This window comes from Trypanosoma melophagium (genome assembly GCF_022059095.1).
Source record: "Trypanosoma melophagium isolate St. Kilda chromosome Unknown ctg8segment0, whole genome shotgun sequence".
NCBI lineage: Eukaryota > Euglenozoa > Kinetoplastea > Trypanosomatida > Trypanosomatidae > Trypanosoma > Trypanosoma melophagium.
Genome location: NW_027125192.1, coordinates 335,323 through 358,034, shown reverse-complemented (window position 1 = coordinate 358,034; position 22,712 = coordinate 335,323). Strand labels below are relative to the sequence as shown.

The 22,712-nt window shown below is 41.6% G+C and overlaps 7 protein-coding genes across 7 annotated transcripts; all 7 read right to left on the bottom strand.

The window, feature by feature from the left end:
• Positions 1-1,493: 1,493 nt before the first annotated feature.
• Positions 1,494-4,325, bottom strand: LSM04_003478 (Protein kinase domain; the record flags this gene model as incomplete). Its single annotated transcript, XM_067333279.1, has 1 exon — positions 1,494-4,325. The coding sequence occupies one exon, from the start codon at positions 4,323-4,325 to the stop codon at positions 1,494-1,496; it is 2,832 nt and encodes a 943-aa protein (XP_067186069.1).
• Positions 4,326-5,011: 686 nt separating this feature from the next.
• On the bottom strand, positions 5,012-7,843 carry LSM04_002346 (Protein kinase domain; the record flags this gene model as incomplete). Its single annotated transcript, XM_067333278.1, has 1 exon — positions 5,012-7,843. One exon carries the CDS (start codon positions 7,841-7,843, stop codon positions 5,012-5,014), a length of 2,832 nt encoding a protein of 943 aa, XP_067186042.1.
• Positions 7,844-9,765: 1,922 nt separating this feature from the next.
• LSM04_009604 (Protein kinase domain) lies at positions 9,766-12,594 on the bottom strand (the record flags this gene model as incomplete). Its single annotated transcript, XM_067333277.1, has 1 exon — positions 9,766-12,594. The coding sequence occupies one exon, from the start codon at positions 12,592-12,594 to the stop codon at positions 9,766-9,768; it is 2,829 nt and encodes a 942-aa protein (XP_067186173.1).
• Positions 12,595-14,532: 1,938 nt separating this feature from the next.
• LSM04_000978 (uncharacterized protein) lies at positions 14,533-16,032 on the bottom strand (the record flags this gene model as incomplete). The annotated part of the gene is made up of 1 exon (XM_067333276.1): positions 14,533-16,032. One exon carries the CDS (start codon positions 16,030-16,032, stop codon positions 14,533-14,535), a length of 1,500 nt encoding a protein of 499 aa, XP_067186015.1.
• A 16-nt stretch (positions 16,033-16,048) lies between these two features.
• LSM04_000685 (Protein kinase domain) lies at positions 16,049-17,362 on the bottom strand (the record flags this gene model as incomplete). Its single annotated transcript, XM_067333274.1, has 1 exon — positions 16,049-17,362. One exon carries the CDS (start codon positions 17,360-17,362, stop codon positions 16,049-16,051), a length of 1,314 nt encoding a protein of 437 aa, XP_067186007.1.
• A 1,218-nt stretch (positions 17,363-18,580) lies between these two features.
• LSM04_005414 (uncharacterized protein) lies at positions 18,581-19,201 on the bottom strand (the record flags this gene model as incomplete). Its single annotated transcript, XM_067333273.1, has 1 exon — positions 18,581-19,201. The coding sequence occupies one exon, from the start codon at positions 19,199-19,201 to the stop codon at positions 18,581-18,583; it is 621 nt and encodes a 206-aa protein (XP_067186101.1).
• A 1,747-nt stretch (positions 19,202-20,948) lies between these two features.
• LSM04_003214 (uncharacterized protein) lies at positions 20,949-22,487 on the bottom strand (the record flags this gene model as incomplete). Its single annotated transcript, XM_067333272.1, has 1 exon — positions 20,949-22,487. One exon carries the CDS (start codon positions 22,485-22,487, stop codon positions 20,949-20,951), a length of 1,539 nt encoding a protein of 512 aa, XP_067186060.1.
• Between the last annotated feature and the right edge of the window lie 225 nt (positions 22,488-22,712).

Below are 22,712 nucleotides of genomic sequence, written 5' to 3'. Positions count from 1 at the left end.
TAAAAGCAAGAGAAAAGAAGAGAGGGGGAGTGTGGAGCGCAGTAGTGAGGGCACAAGCCATAAGAAACACAGTCACACCACTCTCGCATTCTCTTGTCACATAATACACAAATAACGATAATACAAAAAAAAACAATAGAGAGGTAAATGTCACATGCACATCGCGTGAAAAATATACATACGTACGAACGCACCTCCACAGGGTCCCCAGCCCACTAGGTGGGGGAACTAGTATCGGTTTCCCTGCTGGGCGACATGCTCTGACGAATGTAGTTGCGGATTTCAGTTGGCATCCTTATTATAACGCGCCGGTGTGATCCACCAGGGGTGCTTTGCCGACTCCCCGGTGCGGGAGAGTCCGAGTGCCGCGGTGTCGATCCCCCTGTCACTCCCGGTGCCTCGTCCCGCGATGCTTGGTGCGGGCTGGCGCCTTGTGGCCTCTGTTCCTCCTCCTCCTGTTCCTGCAGTGCTCGCTTGATATTATTATTATTATTATTATTATTATTATTATTATTATTATTATTATTATTAAGCTTCTTACCTTCGTCAGATGGTTTGCTGGAGGGGAATCTCGAATTACGTCTGCGGGCAAACGGCACGTGGTCCGTCAACCCACTCCGCACCATAGCAGCCCCAAGGAAAGCAACCAACACAACCACCACCACCGCAGCAACCACTTCTTGTTTTTTGGTTGGCATAGGTTTTGATACGCAAAAAAAAACCAATAGCAGACAACAACAATAAAACGATGGTGGGCCCAAGTCTCGTACCGTGTGACTCACTCACTGCTTGATTCCTAGAACAGGGGAAAAATAAAAATTCAGGGGGAAAAAACAAGAAAAAACACAGTACCTACAGAATCTGGAGGACACACTCACCCACAAGACAAATAATAGTGACAACAGAAGAAACACCACACCACACTATCAAGTAAACAAATACTGTGTCAATCCCAGTCATGTACTAGACTCCAAACAAAATAACACACCACAAAGGCCGAATCGAACGGCTGCGAGTCCAACTCGCCTACGGGTTTGAAGCCCGCACCCAGCACCAGCTAAGCTCATCGTGGCACAAACACACACACATACAAAGAAACATATACACATGTGCACGGGAAACGCACCTGACGGTCAGAGGTGCGTATCAAACCGTATTTCTGCCCAATCATATCTATTATTATCTTCCTTTTTTTCCTTTCAAAAACAAAAGAAAGAAAGTAATGACAGACAAATTTAAAAGGTGTTCAGAAAAATCATAATACAAAATAAAATATGTTTAACAGTATAGTCTTTTTGTGCTTAAAATCCCTATCAGTTATAAAAACCCCAGCTGACATCCCCACAATATAGTTCCCCTGACATGCCCATACGAATGTGAATTATAGCAAGAAAACGAAATAAAATAAAATAAAAGTGAGAAAGGAAACCCGTCTAATACTTACTTCTGTGAGGATAATAAATAAATAACGCAAAAAAAGTTTCTGCAGATTTTTAAAGAAGGATGTCTGGTAACAAGACCATGGAGCCTTCTGTATTAAAGATTGAATTGTGAATCCACCTTTCAATATGAAGGGAAGCACTATGGGCATCATTAGCCATATCCTCAAACACGCTCATACATGCCTTTACAGAGGGAGATTGTCTTACACAAAGCTGTTGTACAAGAAAGCCGTGTAACAAACCCTGGTCTTCTTCTCGCACCACTTGTCTCTTCCGTAGCTCCACCTCGGCAGAGTTAAGAAGACTGAGTACGTCATTCATGCTTTCTTTCAAAAAACCTTGATCACGGACCTTCGCTGTTCCTGGGTGATCTACCACTGTACTCTCAGTAATAGAAGTTGTGGGGGAGGAGGAGGTGTGGCGTAGTGAACAGCGCAGGGCATCATCCAAGTTTGCACGCCAAATCCGGAAGACACTAGTAATATCCCCAGTAATTTTTTTACCAAAAATCTGTGATTCCATCTCTCTTGGTGCTGCTGCTATGTATTCCAGAGTGAAGCACCGTTCTTTCTTCCCATTTGAATCGAGTGCATTACTACCAATATGCCAACTTACCCAGTCTAGAACTTGCAGTGCTGATTCATGAGACTCTCCCTCCTGACGATGATGTAGATAGGAGTATGTAGTAGCAACCAATACCTCCATTGCACGACGTGACATTTCTTCTTCATCCACAACGTCATATTCATCACACCAAGTGCTGGAGATATGTACCTTCTCGGTTACTGGAGTTGCATGTAGTTTTATTCGTACATGAATGAAGAAATCACTATCAAGATTACGAGCTTCTAGTTCTTCTAGAAGAGGTCCATCACAGCATGCTCCTTCGCTGATATCACTGTCATTAACTCGATCAAAGACTCGCTCAACAAAGTAAAGCGCTGTAGCAGAATACAACATAACAGGTTTGCGTTCATTACTTCCTGAAACAGAGTCTATTTCAAATCCCCTCAGTCTTCGTAACCTATCAAGGAGAAAACCAAGGAGAGATGTTGTGGAAAACCATTTTCTATAATCAGGTTCCCCTTTAGTTAGATCAAGGTGCCACCAATGGATGACATTATGTGGAATATAACCGTCATTTTCTGCAGGTAGAATGAGTGGCATCATAGTTCTTCGCATTACTGCAATTTCCTCTTCATCCTCTTCTTCTTCCTCATCACTGTCACCGATACAAACATCCAACAGTACATCCTCTTCTCCTTCTTCAATACGTTGTACAGTTCTATCCAAGGCCTTTTCCCACCATGGCATACGCATTGCAAATACAGGAGATTCCAAAAGCAATTTTTCGGCTGTTGGTCTATCAGCTGTGTTTGCCGACATCATTAAATCAATAAGTTTAAGAAAATCTTCTGACAATTCACGGGCCTGAATATTCCTTGCCATCATTTGTGCACCCACAGTAAAGGCCCATTCTGGCCAATCACCCTTTATTGTCGCTTCTCTCTCCATTTCCTCATCCAATACGGTTGTATACCTTGTGTAGTCCATTTCGCCTTTATTATTACTACCAAATGTGGTATTTTTTGCACGTTGATAAGCGAGTTGTTGATGTAAAACAGAGAGGGTGTCATTACTGACAAGAGGAATCTTCTTTAATTCCATCAATGAAGGATATTCACCGCGTGCAACACGAAGCTGAAATGAGGCCACAGCTTCAGGAGTCGGCAATAATCCATCCAAGAAAACTGCGGACATACCATCCTCTACCTTAGATGCGCCGCACGTCAAAAGTACATAGAACATAGCACCCATACTCCATATATCAGAGGCGTATGAGTATGGACATTGTCTACGGTAACCCCAATACCGCGCAATCTCAGGTGGAGAATAGGCCCCAGAACCAATAACTGTACGCTCTGTTTCACAATTAGCATCTTTAACCACTGCTGCAATACCAAAATCTACAAAAAATAGCTCCGTATCACTTTCCCATGCACTACTAGAACGTCGACGCACAAGAACATTTGATGGTTTAATATCGCGATGCAAAACACCATTTTTATGCATGCAGGCAAGTCCCCTAAGTAATTGCGATATGAAACAAACAAGATGTTCTTCTGCCAAATAACCTTTACAACGACGAAAAAAATCCCCAAGTGTTCCACCAGTACCTAACTCCATTAAGATATAAGGAGAAGAATCAATAGGTGATGGCAAAATTGATGACGATGCTGAATCCATAGTTCGTTTTTCATCATTCGTAGAAGAAGTGGCAAAAACAATACCGTAACACCGCGCAATATGAGGATGAGATGGAAGTGAAAGTGCCACTTTAGTTTCCCGAATAAAGTTACAGAGTGCAGGATAATCCTCTGTAGTTTCACATACTTCACCATGAACGATTTTACGCAAAACCTCCACCATATTTTGCTTACCTTTCGGCATCCCATAATCGGTAACCATAGAAGTCTGCAACAGTTGTGTTAATCCCTTTGCAGCAAAAAAACGAGTGGGGTGTAGTCGACTTTGTGCTAGCAACACCGTTCCGAAACTACCGCTACCCATTGGAAAAATACAATGAAACAAATTACTCTCTGTATAAGACTGGTTATTAAATTCATCACAAAAAACACCAGTACCTTTATCCTCATACAACCTACACCTTCTGTCACCAATTGCAGAGCATAACTCTTTAACTTCCTCACAAGTTAACTGTAGAAGAGGACAATCTACGGGTTCCCGACTCAGCTTAAAACCCGCAGTACCGCCAATTAAAGCAGTGCTGGGAGTCCACCTCGTTACAAGAAACTCACCAATGATCCTATCACACCAAGACAGCGTCGCACCTTCGAAAACCTTCGACTGGTCGAACAGCATTTAGTGAGCAGCTAACCCTAGCAGAGACCCGAACAAACGTCTATTCAGAGGAAGAATAAGAACAAAAAGAATGATAACATAAAAAAGGGTTTACAAGCACAAAAAGAAAACGATCAACATTCCCTCCATATATATATATATATAGAAACTTCACAAGAATAAATAAAATCAAAAGCACACCACAAAGGCCGAATCGAACGGCTGCGAGTCCAACTCGCCTACGGGTTTGAAGCCCGCACCCAGCACCAGCTAAGCTCATCGTGGCACAAACACACACACATACAAAGAAACATATACACATGTGCACGGGAAACGCACCTGACGGTCAGAGGTGCGTATCAAACCGTCTTTCTGCCCAATCATATCTATTATTATCTTCCTTTTTTTTCCTTTCAAAAACAAAAGAAAGAAAGTAATGACAGACAAATTTAAAAGGTGTTCAGAAAAATCATAATACAAAATAAAATATGTTTAACAGTATAGTCTTTTTGTGCTTAAAATCCCTATCAGTTATAAAAACCCCAGCTGACATCCCCACAATATAGTTCCCCTGACATGCCCATACGAATGTGAATTATAGCAAGAAAACGAAATAAAATAAAATAAAAGTGAGAAAGGAAACCCGTCTAATACTTACTTCTGTGAGGATAATAAATAAATAACGCAAAAAAAGTTTCTGCAGATTTTTAAAGAAGGATGTCTGGTAACAAGACCATGGAGCCTTCTGTATTAAAGATTGAATTGTGAATCCACCTTTCAATATGAAGGGAAGCACTATGGGCATCATTAGCCATATCCTCAAACACGCTCATACATGCCTTTACAGAGGGAGATTGTCTTACACAAAGCTGTTGTACAAGAAAGCCGTGTAACAAACCCTGGTCTTCTTCTCGCACCACTTGTCTCTTCCGTAGCTCCACCTCGGCAGAGTTAAGAAGACTGAGTACGTCATTCATGCTTTCTTTCAAAAAACCTTGATCACGGACCTTCGCTGTTCCTGGGTGATCTACCACTGTACTCTCAGTAATAGAAGTTGTGGGGGAGGAGGAGGTGTGGCGTAGTGAACAGCGCAGGGCATCATCCAAGTTTGCACGCCAAATCCGGAAGACACTAGTAATATCCCCAGTAATTTTTTTACCAAAAATCTGTGATTCCATCTCTCTTGGTGCTGCTGCTATGTATTCCAGAGTGAAGCACCGTTCTTTCTTCCCATTTGAATCGAGTGCATTACTACCAATATGCCAACTTACCCAGTCTAGAACTTGCAGTGCTGATTCATGAGACTCTCCCTCCTGACGATGATGTAGATAGGAGTATGTAGTAGCAACCAATACCTCCATTGCACGACGTGACATTTCTTCTTCATCCACAACGTCATATTCATCACACCAAGTGCTGGAGATATGTACCTTCTCGGTTACTGGAGTTGCATGTAGTTTTATTCGTACATGAATGAAGAAATCACTATCAAGATTACGAGCTTCTAGTTCTTCTAGAAGAGGTCCATCACAGCATGCTCCTTCGCTGATATCACTGTCATTAACTCGATCAAAGACTCGCTCAACAAAGTAAAGCGCTGTAGCAGAATACAACATAACAGGTTTGCGTTCATTACTTCCTGAAACAGAGTCTATTTCAAATCCCCTCAGTCTTCGTAACCTATCAAGGAGAAAACCAAGGAGAGATGTTGTGGAAAACCATTTTCTATAATCAGGTTCCCCTTTAGTTAGATCAAGGTGCCACCAATGGATGACATTATGTGGAATATAACCGTCATTTTCTGCAGGTAGAATGAGTGGCATCATAGTTCTTCGCATTACTGCAATTTCCTCTTCATCCTCTTCTTCTTCCTCATCACTGTCACCGATACAAACATCCAACAGTACATCCTCTTCTCCTTCTTCAATACGTTGTACAGTTCTATCCAAGGCCTTTTCCCACCATGGCATACGCATTGCAAATACAGGAGATTCCAAAAGCAATTTTTCGGCTGTTGGTCTATCAGCTGTGTTTGCCGACATCATTAAATCAATAAGTTTAAGAAAATCTTCTGACAATTCACGGGCCTGAATATTCCTTGCCATCATTTGTGCACCCACAGTAAAGGCCCATTCTGGCCAATCACCCTTTATTGTCGCTTCTCTCTCCATTTCCTCATCCAATACGGTTGTATACCTTGTGTAGTCCATTTCGCCTTTATTATTACTACCAAATGTGGTATTTTTTGCACGTTGATAAGCGAGTTGTTGATGTAAAACAGAGAGGGTGTCATTACTGACAAGAGGAATCTTCTTTAATTCCATCAATGAAGGATATTCACCGCGTGCAACACGAAGCTGAAATGAGGCCACAGCTTCAGGAGTCGGCAATAATCCATCCAAGAAAACTGCGGACATACCATCCTCTACCTTAGATGCGCCGCACGTCAAAAGTACATAGAACATAGCACCCATACTCCATATATCAGAGGCGTATGAGTATGGACATTGTCTACGGTAACCCCAATACCGCGCAATCTCAGGTGGAGAATAGGCCCCAGAACCAATAACTGTACGCTCTGTTTCACAATTAGCATCTTTAACCACTGCTGCAATACCAAAATCTACAAAAAATAGCTCCGTATCACTTTCCCATGCACTACTAGAACGTCGACGCACAAGAACATTTGATGGTTTAATATCGCGATGCAAAACACCATTTTTATGCATGCAGGCAAGTCCCCTAAGTAATTGCGATATGAAACAAACAAGATGTTCTTCTGCCAAATAACCTTTACAACGACGAAAAAAATCCCCAAGTGTTCCACCAGTACCTAACTCCATTAAGATATAAGGAGAAGAATCAATAGGTGATGGCAAAATTGATGACGATGCTGAATCCATAGTTCGTTTTTCATCATTCGTAGAAGAAGTGGCAAAAACAATACCGTAACACCGCGCAATATGAGGATGAGATGGAAGTGAAAGTGCCACTTTAGTTTCCCGAATAAAGTTACAGAGTGCAGGATAATCCTCTGTAGTTTCACATACTTCACCATGAACGATTTTACGCAAAACCTCCACCATATTTTGCTTACCTTTCGGCATCCCATAATCGGTAACCATAGAAGTCTGCAACAGTTGTGTTAATCCCTTTGCAGCAAAAAAACGAGTGGGGTGTAGTCGACTTTGTGCTAGCAACACCGTTCCGAAACTACCGCTACCCATTGGAAAAATACAATGAAACAAATTACTCTCTGTATAAGACTGGTTATTAAATTCATCACAAAAAACACCAGTACCTTTATCCTCATACAACCTACACCTTCTGTCACCAATTGCAGAGCATAACTCTTTAACTTCCTCACAAGTTAACTGTAGAAGAGGACAATCTACGGGTTCCCGACTCAGCTTAAAACCCGCAGTACCGCCAATTAAAGCAGTGCTGGGAGTCCACCTCGTTACAAGAAACTCACCAATGATCCTATCACACCAAGACAGCGTCGCACCTTCGAAAACCTTCGACTGGTCGAACAGCATTTAGTGAGCAGCTAACCCTAGCAGAGACCCGAACAAACGTCTATTCAGAGGAAGAATAAGAACAAAAAGAATGATAACATAAAAAAGGGTTTACAAGCACAAAAAGAAAACGATCAACATTCCCTCCATATATATATATATATAGAAACTTCACAAGAATAAATAAAATCAAAAGCACACCACAAAGGCCGAATCGAACGGCTGCGAGTCCAACTCGCCTACGGGTTTGAAGCCCGCACCCAGCACCAGCTAAGCTCATCGTGGCACAAACACACACACACAGAGAGAGAGAGAGAGGTCTCTTTGTTTACAGCGCCCCTCCCCCGAGTCAAAGCTGTTCCCTCCTCCTAGTCCACCTCAGTCATAGTCTATAGCCTTAAAAGCAAGAGAAAAGAAGAGAGGGGGAGTGTGGAGCGCAGTAGTGAGGGCACAAGCCATAAGAAACACAGTCACACCACTCTCGCATTCTCTTGTCACATAATACACAAATAACGATAATACAAAAAAAAACAATAGAGAGGTAAATGTCACATGCACATCGCGTGAAAAATATACATACGTACGAACGCACCTCCACAGGGTCCCCAGCCCACTAGGTGGGGGAACTAGTATCGGTTTCCCTGCTGGGCGACATGCTCTGACGAATGTAGTTGCGGATTTCAGTTGGCATCCTTATTATAACGCGCCGGTGTGATCCACCAGGGGTGCTTTGCCGACTCCCCGGTGCGGGAGAGTCCGAGTGCCGCGGTGTCGATCCCCCTGTCACTCCCGGTGCCTCGTCCCGCGATGCTTGGTGCGGGCTGGCGCCTTGTGGCCTCTGTTCCTCCTCCTCCTGTTCCTGCAGTGCTCGCTTGATATTATTATTATTATTATTATTATTATTATTATTATTATTATTATTATTATTATTATTATTATTATTATTATTATTATTATTATTATTATTATTATTATTATTATTAAGCTTCTTACCTTCGTCAGATGGTTTGCTGGAGGGGAATCTCGAATTACGTCTGCGGGCAAACGGCACGTGGTCCGTCAACCCACTCCGCACCATAGCAGCCCCAAGGAAAGCAACCAACACAACCACCACCACCGCAGCAACCACTTCTTGTTTTTTGGTTGGCATAGGTTTTGATACGCAAAAAAAACCAATAGCAGACAACAACAATAAAACGATGGTGGGCCCAAGTCTCGTACCGTGTGACTCACTCACTGCTTGATTCCTAGAACAGGGAAAAATAAAAATTCAGGGGGAAAAAACAAGAAAAAACACAGTACCTACAGAATCTGGAGGACACACTCACCCACAAGACAATAATAGTGACAACAGAAGAAACACCACACCACACTATCAAGTAAACAAATACTGTGTCAATCCCAGTCATGTACTAGACTCCAAACAAAATAACACACCACAAAGGCCGAATCGAACGGCTGCGAGTCCAACTCGCCTACGGGTTTGAAGCCCGCACCCAGCACCAGCTAAGCTCATCGTGGCACAAACACACACACATACAAAGAAACATATACACATGTGCACGGGAAACGCACCTGACGGTCAGAGGTGCGTATCAAACCGTCTTTCTGCCCAATCATATCTATTATTATCTTCCTTTTTTTTCCTTTCAAAAACAAAAGAAAGAAAGTAATGACAGACAAATTTAAAAGGTGTTCAGAAAAATCATAATACAAAATAAAATATGTTTAACAGTATAGTCTTTTTGTGCTTAAAATCCCTATCAGTTATAAAAACCCCAGCTGACATCCCCACAATATAGTTCCCCTGACATGCCCATACGAATGTGAATTATAGCAAGAAAACGAAAAAAAATAAAATAAAAGTGAGAAAGGAAACCCGTCTAATACTTACTTCTGTGAGGATAATAAATAAATAACGCAAAAAAAGTTTCTGCAGATTTTTAAAGAAGGATGTCTGGTAACAAGACCATGGAGCCTTCTGTATTAAAGATTGAATTGTGAATCCACCTTTCAATATGAAGGGAAGCACTATGGGCATCATTAGCCATATCCTCAAACACGCTCATACATGCCTTTACAGAGGGAGATTGTCTTACACAAAGCTGTTGTACAAGAAAGCCGTGTAACAAACCCTGGTCTTCTTCTCGCACCACTTGTCTCTTCCGTAGCTCCACCTCGGCAGAGTTAAGACTGAGTACGTCATTCATGCTTTCTTTCAAAAAACCTTGATCACGGACCTTCGCTGTTCCTGGGTGATCTACCACTGTACTCTCAGTAATAGAAGTTGTGGGGGAGGAGGAGGTGTGGCGTAGTGAACAGCGCAGGGCATCATCCAAGTTTGCACGCCAAATCCGGAAGACACTAGTAATATCCCCAGTAATTTTTTTACCAAAAATCTGTGATTCCATCTCTCTTGGTGCTGCTGCTATGTATTCCAGAGTGAAGCACCGTTCTTTCTTCCCATTTGAATCGAGTGCATTACTACCAATATGCCAACTTACCCAGTCTAGAACTTGCAGTGCTGATTCATGAGACTCTCCCTCCTGACGATGATGTAGATAGGAGTATGTAGTAGCAACCAATACCTCCATTGCACGACGTGACATTTCTTCTTCATCCACAACGTCATATTCATCACACCAAGTGCTGGAGATATGTACCTTCTCGGTTACTGGAGTTGCATGTAGTTTTATTCGTACATGAATGAAGAAATCACTATCAAGATTACGAGCTTCTAGTTCTTCTAGAAGAGGTCCATCACAGCATGCTCCTTCGCTGATATCACTGTCATTAACTCGATCAAAGACTCGCTCAACAAAGTAAAGCGCTGTAGCAGAATACAACATAACAGGTTTGCGTTCATTACTTCCTGAAACAGAGTCTATTTCAAATCCCCTCAGTCTTCGTAACCTATCAAGGAGAAAACCAAGGAGAGATGTTGTGGAAAACCATTTTCTATAATCAGGTTCCCCTTTAGTTAGATCAAGGTGCCACCAATGGATGACATTATGTGGAATATAACCGTCATTTTCTGCAGGTAGAATGAGTGGCATCATAGTTCTTCGCATTACTGCAATTTCCTCTTCATCCTCTTCTTCTTCCTCATCACTGTCACCGATACAAACATCCAACAGTACATCCTCTTCTCCTTCTTCAATACGTTGTACAGTTCTATCCAAGGCCTTTTCCCACCATGGCATACGCATTGCAAATACAGGAGATTCCAAAAGCAATTTTTCGGCTGTTGGTCTATCAGCTGTGTTTGCCGACATCATTAAATCAATAAGTTTAAGAAAATCTTCTGACAATTCACGGGCCTGAATATTCCTTGCCATCATTTGTGCACCCACAGTAAAGGCCCATTCTGGCCAATCACCCTTTATTGTCGCTTCTCTCTCCATTTCCTCATCCAATACGGTTGTATACCTTGTGTAGTCCATTTCGCCTTTATTATTACTACCAAATGTGGTATTTTTTGCACGTTGATAAGCGAGTTGTTGATGTAAAACAGAGAGGGTGTCATTACTGACAAGAGGAATCTTCTTTAATTCCATCAATGAAGGATATTCACCGCGTGCAACACGAAGCTGAAATGAGGCCACAGCTTCAGGAGTCGGCAATAATCCATCCAAGAAAACTGCGGACATACCATCCTCTACCTTAGATGCGCCGCACGTCAAAAGTACATAGAACATAGCACCCATACTCCATATATCAGAGGCGTATGAGTATGGACATTGTCTACGGTAACCCCAATACCGCGCAATCTCAGGTGGAGAATAGGCCCCAGAACCAATAACTGTACGCTCTGTTTCACAATTAGCATCTTTAACCACTGCTGCAATACCAAAATCTACAAAAAATAGCTCCGTATCACTTTCCCATGCACTACTAGAACGTCGACGCACAAGAACATTTGATGGTTTAATATCGCGATGCAAAACACCATTTTTATGCATGCAGGCAAGTCCCCTAAGTAATTGCGATATGAAACAAACAAGATGTTCTTCTGCCAAATAACCTTTACAACGACGAAAAAAATCCCCAAGTGTTCCACCAGTACCTAACTCCATTAAGATATAAGGAGAAGAATCAATAGGTGATGGCAAAATTGATGACGATGCTGAATCCATAGTTCGTTTTTCATCATTCGTAGAAGAAGTGGCAAAAACAATACCGTAACACCGCGCAATATGAGGATGAGATGGAAGTGAAAGTGCCACTTTAGTTTCCCGAATAAAGTTACAGAGTGCAGGATAATCCTCTGTAGTTTCACATACTTCACCATGAACGATTTTACGCAAAACCTCCACCATATTTTGCTTACCTTTCGGCATCCCATAATCGGTAACCATAGAAGTCTGCAACAGTTGTGTTAATCCCTTTGCAGCAAAAAAACGAGTGGGGTGTAGTCGACTTTGTGCTAGCAACACCGTTCCGAAACTACCGCTACCCATTGGAAAAATACAATGAAACAAATTACTCTCTGTATAAGACTGGTTATTAAATTCATCACAAAAAACACCAGTACCTTTATCCTCATACAACCTACACCTTCTGTCACCAATTGCAGAGCATAACTCTTTAACTTCCTCACAAGTTAACTGTAGAAGAGGACAATCTACGGGTTCCCGACTCAGCTTAAAACCCGCAGTACCGCCAATTAAAGCAGTGCTGGGAGTCCACCTCGTTACAAGAAACTCACCAATGATCCTATCACACCAAGACAGCGTCGCACCTTCGAAAACCTTCGACTGGTCGAACAGCATTTAGTGAGCAGCTAACCCTAGCAGAGACCCGAACAAACGTCTATTCAGAGGAAGAATAAGAACAAAAAGAATGATAACATAAAAAAGGGTTTACAAGCACAAAAAGAAAACGATCAACATTCCCTCCATATATATATATATATAGAAACTTCACAAGAATAAATAAAATCAAAAGCACACCACAAAGGCCGAATCGAACGGCTGCGAGTCCAACTCGCCTACGGGTTTGAAGCCCGCACCCAGCACCAGCTAAGCTCATCGTGGCACAAACACACACACACAGAGAGAGAGAGAGGTCTCTTTGTTTACAGCGCCCCTCCCCGAGTCAAAGCTGTTCCCTCCTCCTAGTCCACCTCAGTCATAGTCTATAGCCTTAAAAGCAAGAGAAAAGAAGAGAGGGGGAGTGTGGAGCGCAGTAGTGAGGGCACAAGCCATAAGAAACACAGTCACACCACTCTCGCATTCTCTTGTCACATAATACACAAATAACGATAATACAAAAAAAAACAATAGAGAGGTAAATGTCACATGCACATCGCGTGAAAAATATACATACGTACGAACGCACCTCCACAGGGTCCCCAGCCCACTAGGTGGGGGAACTAGTATCGGTTTCCCTGCTGGGCGACATGCTCTGACGAATGTAGTTGCGGATTTCAGTTGGCATCCTTATTATAACGCGCCGGTGTGATCCACCAGGGGTGCTTTGCCGACTCCCCGGTGCGGGAGAGTCCGAGTGCCGCGGTGTCGATCCCCCTGTCACTCCCGGTGCCTCGTCCCGCGATGCTTGGTGCGGGCTGGCGCCTTGTGGCCTCTGTTCCTCCTCCTCCTGTTCCTGCAGTGCTCGCTTGATATTATTATTATTATTATTATTATTATTATTATTATTATTATTATTATTATTATTATTATTATTATTATTATTATTATTATTATTATTATTATTATTATTATTATTATTATTATTATTATTATTAAGCTTCTTACCTTCGTCAGATGGTTTGCTGGAGGGGAATCTCGAATTACGTCTGCGGGCAAACGGCACGTGGTCCGTCAACCCACTCCGCACCATAGCAGCCCCAAGGAAAGCAACCAACACAACCACCACCACCGCAGCAACCACTTCTTGTTTTTTGGTTGGCATAGGTTTTGATACGCAAAAAAAAACCAATAGCAGACAACAACAATAAAACGATGGTGGGCCCAAGTCTCGTACCGTGTGACTCACTCACTGCTTGATTCCTAGAACAGGGGAAAAATAAAAATTCAGGGGGAAAAAACAAGAAAAAACACAGTACCTACAGAATCTGGAGGACACACTCACCCACAAGACAATAATAGTGACAACAGAAGAAACACCACACCACACTATCAAGTAAACAAATACTGTGTCAATCCCAGTCATGTACTAGACTCCAAACAAAATAACACACCACAAAGGCCGAATCGAACGGCTGCGAGTCCAACTCGCCTACGGGTTTGAAGCCCGCACCCAGCACCAGCTAAGCTCATCGTGGCACAAACACACACACATACAAAGAAACATATACACATGTGCACGGGAAACGCACCTGACGGTCAGAGGTGCGTATCAAACCGTCTTTCTGCCCAATCATATCTATTATTATCTTCCTTTTTTTCCTTTCAAAAACAAAAGAAAGAAAGTAATGACAGACAAATTTAAAAGGTGTTCAGAAAAATCATAATACAAAATAAAATATGTTTAACAGTATAGTCTTTTTGTGCTTAAAATCCCTATCAGTTATAAAAACCCCAGCTGACATCCCCACAATATAGTTCCCCTGACATGCCCATACGAATGTGAATTATAGCAAGAAAACGAAAAAAAATAAAATAAAAGTGAGAAAGGAAACCCGTCTAATACTTACTTCTGTGAGGATAATAAATAAATAACGCAAAAAAAGTTTCTGCAGATTTTTAAAGAAGGATGTCTGGTAACAAGACCATGGAGCCTTCTGTATTAAAGATTGAATTGTGAATCCACCTTTCAATATGAAGGGAAGCACTATGGGCATCATTAGCCATATCCTCAAACACGCTCATACATGCCTTTACAGAGGGAGATTGTCTTACACAAAGCTGTTGTACAAGAAAGCCGTGTAACAAACCCTGGTCTTCTTCTCGCACCACTTGTCTCTTCCGTAGCTCCACCTCGGCAGAGTTAAGACTGAGTACGTCATTCATGCTTTCTTTCAAAAAACCTTGATCACGGACCTTCGCTGTTCCTGGGTGATCTACCACTGTACTCTCAGTAATAGAAGTTGTGGGGGAGGAGGAGGTGTGGCGTAGTGAACAGCGCAGGGCATCATCCAAGTTTGCACGCCAAATCCGGAAGACACTAGTAATATCCCCAGTAATTTTTTTACCAAAAATCTGTGATTCCATCTCTCTTGGTGCTGCTGCTATGTATTCCAGAGTGAAGCACCGTTCTTTCTTCCCATTTGAATCGAGTGCATTACTACCAATATGCCAACTTACCCAGTCTAGAACTTGCAGTGCTGATTCATGAGACTCTCCCTCCTGACGATGATGTAGATAGGAGTATGTAGTAGCAACCAATACCTCCATTGCACGACGTGACATTTCTTCTTCATCCACAACGTCATATTCATCACACCAAGTGCTGGAGATATGTACCTTCTCGGTTACTGGAGTTGCATGTAGTTTTATTCGTACATGAATGAAGAAATCACTATCAAGATTACGAGCTTCTAGTTCTTCTAGAAGAGGTCCATCACAGCATGCTCCTTCGCTGATATCACTGTCATTAACTCGATCAAAGACTCGCTCAACAAAGTAAAGCGCTGTAGCAGAATACAACATAACAGGTTTGCGTTCATTACTTCCTGAAACAGAGTCTATTTCAAATCCCCTCAGTCTTCGTAACCTATCAAGGAGAAAACCAAGGAGAGATGTTGTGGAAAACCATTTTCTATAATCAGGTTCCCCTTTAGTTAGATCAAGGTGCCACCAATGGATGACATTATGTGGAATATAACCGTCATTTTCTGCAGGTAGAATGAGTGGCATCATAGTTCTTCGCATTACTGCAATTTCCTCTTCATCCTCTTCTTCTTCCTCATCACTGTCACCGATACAAACATCCAACAGTACATCCTCCTCTCCTTCTTCAATACGTTGTACAGTTCTATCCAAGGCCTTTTCCCACCATGGCATACGCATTGCAAATACAGGAGATTCCAAAAGCAATTTTTCGGCTGTTGGTCTATCAGCTGTGTTTGCCGACATCATTAAATCAATAAGTTTAAGAAAATCTTCTGACAATTCACGGGCCTGAATATTCCTTGCCATCATTTGTGCACCCACAGTAAAGGCCCATTCTGGCCAATCACCCTTTATTGTCGCTTCTCTCTCCATTTCCTCATCCAATACGGTTGTATACCTTGTGTAGTCCATTTCGCCTTTATTATTACTACCAAATGTGGTATTTTTTTGCACGTTGATAAGCGAGTTGTTGATGTAAAACAGAGAGGGTGTCATTACTGACAAGAGGAATCTTCTTTAATTCCATCAATGAAGGATATTCACCGCGTGCAACACGAAGCTGAAATGAGGCCACAGCTTCAGGAGTCGGCAATAATCCATCCAAGAAAACTGCGGACATACCATCCTCTACCTTAGATGCGCCGCACGTCAAAAGTACATAGAACATAGCACCCATACTCCATATATCAGAGGCGTATGAGTATGGACATTGTCTACGGTAACCCCAATACCGCGCAATCTCAGGTGGAGAATAGGCCCCAGAACCAATAACTGTACGCTCTGTTTCACAATTAGCATCTTTAACCACTGCTGCAATACCAAAATCTACAAAAAATAGCTCCGTATCACTTTCCCATGCACTACTAGAACGTCGACGCACAAGAACATTTGATGGTTTAATATCGCGATGCAAAACACCATTTTTATGCATGCAGGCAAGTCCCCTAAGTAATTGCGATATGAAACAAACAAGATGTTCTTCTGCCAAATAACCTTTACAACGACGAAAAAAATCCCCAAGTGTTCCACCAGTACCTAACTCCATTAAGATATAAGGAGAAGAATCAATAGGTGATGGCAAAATTGATGACGATGCTGAATCCATAGTTCGTTTTTCATCATTCGTAGAAGAAGTGGCAAAAACAATACCGTAACACCGCGCAATATGAGGATGAGATGGAAGTGAAAGTGCCACTTTAGTTTCCCGAATAAAGTTACAGAGTGCAGGATAATCCTCTGTAGTTTCACATACTTCACCATGAACGATTTTACGCAAAACCTCCACCATATTTTGCTTACCTTTCGGCATCCCATAATCGGTAACCATAGAAGTCTGCAACAGTTGTGTTAATCCCTTTGCAGCAAAAAAACGAGTGGGGTGTAGTCGACTTTGTGCTAGCAACACCGTTCCGAAACTACCGCTACCCATTGGAAAAATACAATGAAACAAATTACTCTCTGTATAAGACTGGTTATTAAATTCATCACAAAAAACACCAGTACCTTTATCCTCATACAACCTACACCTTCTGTCACCAATTGCAGAGCATAACTCTTTAACTTCCTCACAAGTTAACTGTAGAAGAGGACAATCTACGGGTTCCCGACTCAGCTTAAAACCCGCAGTACCGCCAATTAAAGCAGTGCTGGGAGTCCACCTCGTTACAAGAAACTCACCAATGATCCTATCACACCAAGACAGCGTCGCACCTTCGAAAACCTTCGACTGGTCGAACAGCATTTAGTGAGCAGCTAACCCTAGCAGAGACCCGAACAAACGTCTATTCAGAGGAAGAATAAGAACAAAAAGAATGATAACATAAAAAAGGGTTTACAAGCACAAAAAGAAAACGATCAACATTCCCTCCATATATATATATATATATAGAAACTTCACAAGAATAAATAAAATCAAAAGCACACCACAAAGGCCGAATCGAACGGCTGCGAGTCCAACTCGCCTACGGGTTTGAAGCCCGCACCCAGCACCAGCTAAGCTCATCGTGGCACAAACACACACACATACAAAGAAACATATACACATGTGCACGGGAAACGCACCTGACGGTCAGAGGTGCGTATCAAACCGTATTTCTGCCCAATCATATCTATTATTACCTTCCTTTTTTTTTCCTTTCAAGCAGGAGAAGAAAAAAATAAACAAAGGTGAAAATAAATTAAGGTGAGTTATAAAACGGTATATGAATTTGCTTTTGTCTTGTTGTACCAATGCATTTAAAATAAAATAAGAATGTTTGAACTACAAGAAAAAACGCATGCCTTTCAATAAGGGATAAGGACCACTGAAACCCTTTTCTTTTTTTATGCTCTTTAGTAGATATGCCGTTCATAAAAAAATTCTGAATTCTTTCTTAATTCTTGTTGACCACATATTGTATTTTGTAGAAACGTTGCCAGCATTTGATCTTCTATTCAATGAACAGTGAGAAACAAGCTTTCGAGTTTCCTTATTATGTATATTTGTCTCAGGAAGGGCACTACGGGGGAAAAAAAGGGAATTTCTTTTATTTGACTTCTTTTCCTATTTGAGAGGGGTGGCAAAACCTAATAATGTCACTTTCTTCCCTTCCTCTGCTTTCTTTTTTTCTTTCTTGTTGTTTATTGTGCAGCTGACATCAGCAACATTCATTTACTTGTACATTTCCAGGAAGAAACACAAAAATGAGAGAAAAACTTGTATGAAATATGAATTGTAAACAAACATATTTTTTTTAATGCACTCAAACGCGAATTAATGCCACAAAATAAATTGCTGGTTTTTCTTTTCGTTCGTATATGCCACTTGAGTTTTTTTTTTTGTTCTTACTGTTGGTAGCTTTTTTTTTTCTCGCCCATATGCTGTTATGGTTTGATAACGCACAATCAAAGTTCCTCAGTCCCACTTGCTTATTCACTTACTTGCTATACTAACTGTACCTTCATAGATTCCACCGAAATCTTAAGAAAATTGGAAAACCATGGATAAAGTCCTTTTTTCTGGTTCAATCTCAACTGGCTCTTCGTCTTCCTTTTCATCACGGAACTCTGGACCATTCGGGCCAACAGCATTAGCCAAATGTCCATATGAACTCACGCATGGGTGTGTTCGTCGGCTGAATGCAAATGACCTAGTAGTGGTTTGCCCTGATATGTGATAGCCTTGTGGTCGATGTTTTTTACTACGCGGTACATATAATGCCATCACAGATTTATACGGATATGTTGCAAGACGATCTTGTACAACTGAACTTGGACTTTGTGCCCTGTGTCGTACATTAAATTTGACAAGTAATCGATGTTTCTCATCTACAAAATACCGAATACTTAGAATATTACTTTCCGGTTCCCCTGTAGCTGTAGCAGCATCGGAGGTAAAAGCAGATGTAAGTTCATCACGTTTGGTATTAAGGACGATATCCCAGTCATCTCCACGGAATCGAAGTGCATGTTTTGTAGACTCATACCCTTGCTCATCAATTGCCCTCTTCCTCTTAGGAAGCGGGAGTCCGTTGATGGTGCGCTTTGGCGGCTGCTCATCATTAAAGGGTGAATTATTGTTTTCAATGTGATTCAGTGACATGATGGTTTTTTATCGCTTCCTATTCCTTATTTTTTTTTTTTTTCGTGGTTGGGTTTCTTTTCTCTGTATTGCTCTTTGTTAATGGTAAATAGAAAACGCTTTGCGGCTAATTCAATATGTTCCTACTTTCCTATGTTGAATGCCAGTAAATTGGCTTCTTCTTTTTCCCCCTTTCGATCTACCTTACTAATTACTGTAGCTAAATTACCTCCTGGATCTTGCTTTCCCTACACGTACAACCGCAGCAAACAAACGTAAAAAAAATGTTGAAACACAAAGAAAGGAAAAGAATAAGAAAAACTCATGAGGAAAACATTAAAAAAGCACCAAGAAATATTTACCAATATATATATATATATATATATATATATATATATATATATATATATTGGTAAATATGCCTTGAGTATTAGTCCAAATCTTTTATTTTTATACCTTCTAGCGCTACTGCTGCATATAATCTTTGCATTTTCTTTCTACTGCGTTTTATTTTTTTTCTCTCACTCAAATTGTACTTTTCCTAACCATATCTTCTTTCTTTTTCAATCTCTAGCTTGTCATGAAGCTTTTTTGTTTTTTCTTTTTTGAGAAAAAGTCTCCTCCATTTAATGTACGAGAGCGAAAAAGAGAAGTGAGAACGGTAAGGGTCTACCAAATTTCATAATTTCCTATTCCCACTTTTTCTTCGCTCATACATTACTTTCTCTTATTATCATGTTTATTTTTTAGCCATTGCCATTTCTTCCATCTTTTTTTTCCCCTTATTTTTATTTTTTCTACTAACGCCCATTAGTCAAGTGAGGAAAATTATCTGGTACATACAGACTGGAAGACAATAAAAAAAAACACAATGAGGTGAATGAGGAAAGTCCTCTCACATAAAGAAAGAAACATACAGTTAAAAAAAAAGAAACTAGAAATTAATCTCTGGAGTTTTGTACAAATACAAGAGCAGCACAAAAAAAGCCATGTCTCTCCTATCAGCCATAAATCTGTTACCTTGTCAATATATTTTCATTATTTCCTCATTAATCCGTTCTAGTGACAAATTTCTTCTTACAATCCAAAACCCTGGATTCCTTTTCCTACTTGTTCTTGACCAGCCTCAAGTTTCTTCTTTGATATTTTCTCCCCTCACACCTAGAAATAACTTGCTACAATACACAAGCTATACAATAATCCAGGCCAATGGGGATAGAAAGAAATACACACAAAAAAACACATTCATAATTTTTTTTCCCCACAATAATAAAAAAAAAACATGACATAACAAATGGTAAAAAACCGATTACACATTTAGAATTTGGCTTGAAGTGGTGCAAAAATCCGCACGATATCGTTCATTTTAAACACATTAAAGGTAAGTATCATATACCCATACAAAAAAACCGCCAACAAACTTCTACAGTTAAAAGAAAACAAAGAACCAAAAAAAAAATACACATATAACACAATACACAACCGAAATAATACAAATCTGTCGCTACAAAGAAGGGAGGAGAGGAGAGGAGAGAGGAGAGGAGAGGAGAGGAGGCGGAAACAATCGGTCGCCAAAAAATGAAACCCCACGAGATCGCATCCGCACGTTAAACCTTAAAGCAAGAGGGAATACAGTCGGGCATACTACTTTGTCCGTTATTATTTGCACCCCTCCCAACGATGTCCTCCAGAAGATGGAAGAAGCTAATCACATTCCTAACACGTACACTCACAGTACTTAACCAACCTTGTATATAAGCTTCTACTCCTAGTAGAGCGCGGTTGTGTGTGGGAAACTGTAAGACCGAAGTTTTGGGTGCACTTCATTCATCTTTTCCTCGTCATTCTCGTGATGGACAGCAAACTTAACAATGAGAACATCATCAAATTGAAACTGCAACCCTGAAATGCGCTCTTCAGGCAAATCACTCGCTTCAGTCACGTCCTTCTTGAAGGCAGTCTCCAGTTCGTTGCGATCGTTCTGTAGCACATTCTCCCACTTCGGTCCACGAAAATGGACTGTATGATTCGTCTTTCCATTCCTCTTGGATCCGACAGTTTGCGGTTTCTGAACATCCACATTTTGTGAACCCCTCCTTTGGTCCGCATCCTGCGGTGTTTCATCTTCCTCTGGATTCTGGTTGTCCTTTTCCTTCATATAGAGCCCGGTCGTGTGCGGGAAACTGTAAGACCGAAGTTTTGGGTGCACTTCATTCATCTTTTCCTCGTCATTCTCGTGATGGACAGCAAACTTAACAATGAGAACATCATCAAATTGAAACTGCAACCCTGAAATGCGCTCTTCAGGCAAATCACTCGCTTCAGTCACGTCCTTCTTGAAGGCAGTCTCCAGTTCGTTGCGATGGTTCTGTAGCACATTATCCCACTTCGGTCCACGAAAATGGACTGTATGATTCGTCTTTCCATTCCTCTTGGATCCGACAGTTTGCGGTTTCTGAACATCCACATTTTGTGAACCCCTCCTTTGGTCCGCATCCTGCGGTGTTTCATCTTCCTCTGGATTCTGGTTGTCCTTTTCCTTCATATAGAGCCCGGTTGTGTGCGGGAAACTGTAAGACCGAAGTTTTGGGTGCACTTCATTCATCTTTTCCTCGTCATTCTCGTGACGGACAGTAAACAAAGCAACGAGAACGTCATCAACTTGAAACTGCAACCCTGAAATGCGCTCTTCGGGCAAATCACTCGCTTCAGTCACGTCCTTCTTGAAGGCAGTCTCCAGTTCGTTGCGATGGTTCTGTAGCACATTATCCCACTTCGGTCCACGAAAGCGAATAGTATGTTTGGTCCTTGCATCCTTCGATGATCCAACAGTTTGCGGTTGCTGCACCTCCACATCTTCGGATTCCTTCCTTTGGTCCGCATCCTGCGATACGTCTTCCTCCTCTTGCTTCTGGGCTTCCCCTTCTTCTTTTTCGGGGTATTCCCGCTTTCCCTCCTCCTCATGCTGCTGAGGCTCTTCTTCCTCTTCAGGGTATTCCCACTTTTCTTCTTCCTCATTGTGAGGAGGCTCTTCTTCATCTCTGGGGTACTTGTTCTTTTCGTTTAACTCATGGTTCTCAGGTTCTTCTTTATTTCTGGGGTATTCCCTGCTGTCTACCGTCTGCTGCGCTTTATTCACTTTACAGTGGGCATCCTTCTCAGCACGATCAGCCTTCACTGCTGGTGCTAATGGCGGTGTGCCTGCAGCCTCCTCGGGATCCCCCGCAGCACTGCGGCGTCTCTCAATGTTTCTTCGCACCTCCTCCGGCATGTTATGCCAGACATATCCGGCGTTATCAACGGCCATTTTCCGATTGGCTTGGTTTGGCTTAATTTGGTTGTCAGCTTACTTTCCCTTACAGAGAGGATTGCTACAAGAAGAAACCAAGGGAGGAAACAGGAGTTGTGGGGAAGCTGAGAATAACAACAGTATGTATGATATACAAAGAGATACCGTACCGTGGTACCAGACACAGTGTATATTAAAACACATCAAAGACATGCCAACAACAGCGTTAGATAGAGAGGGGAA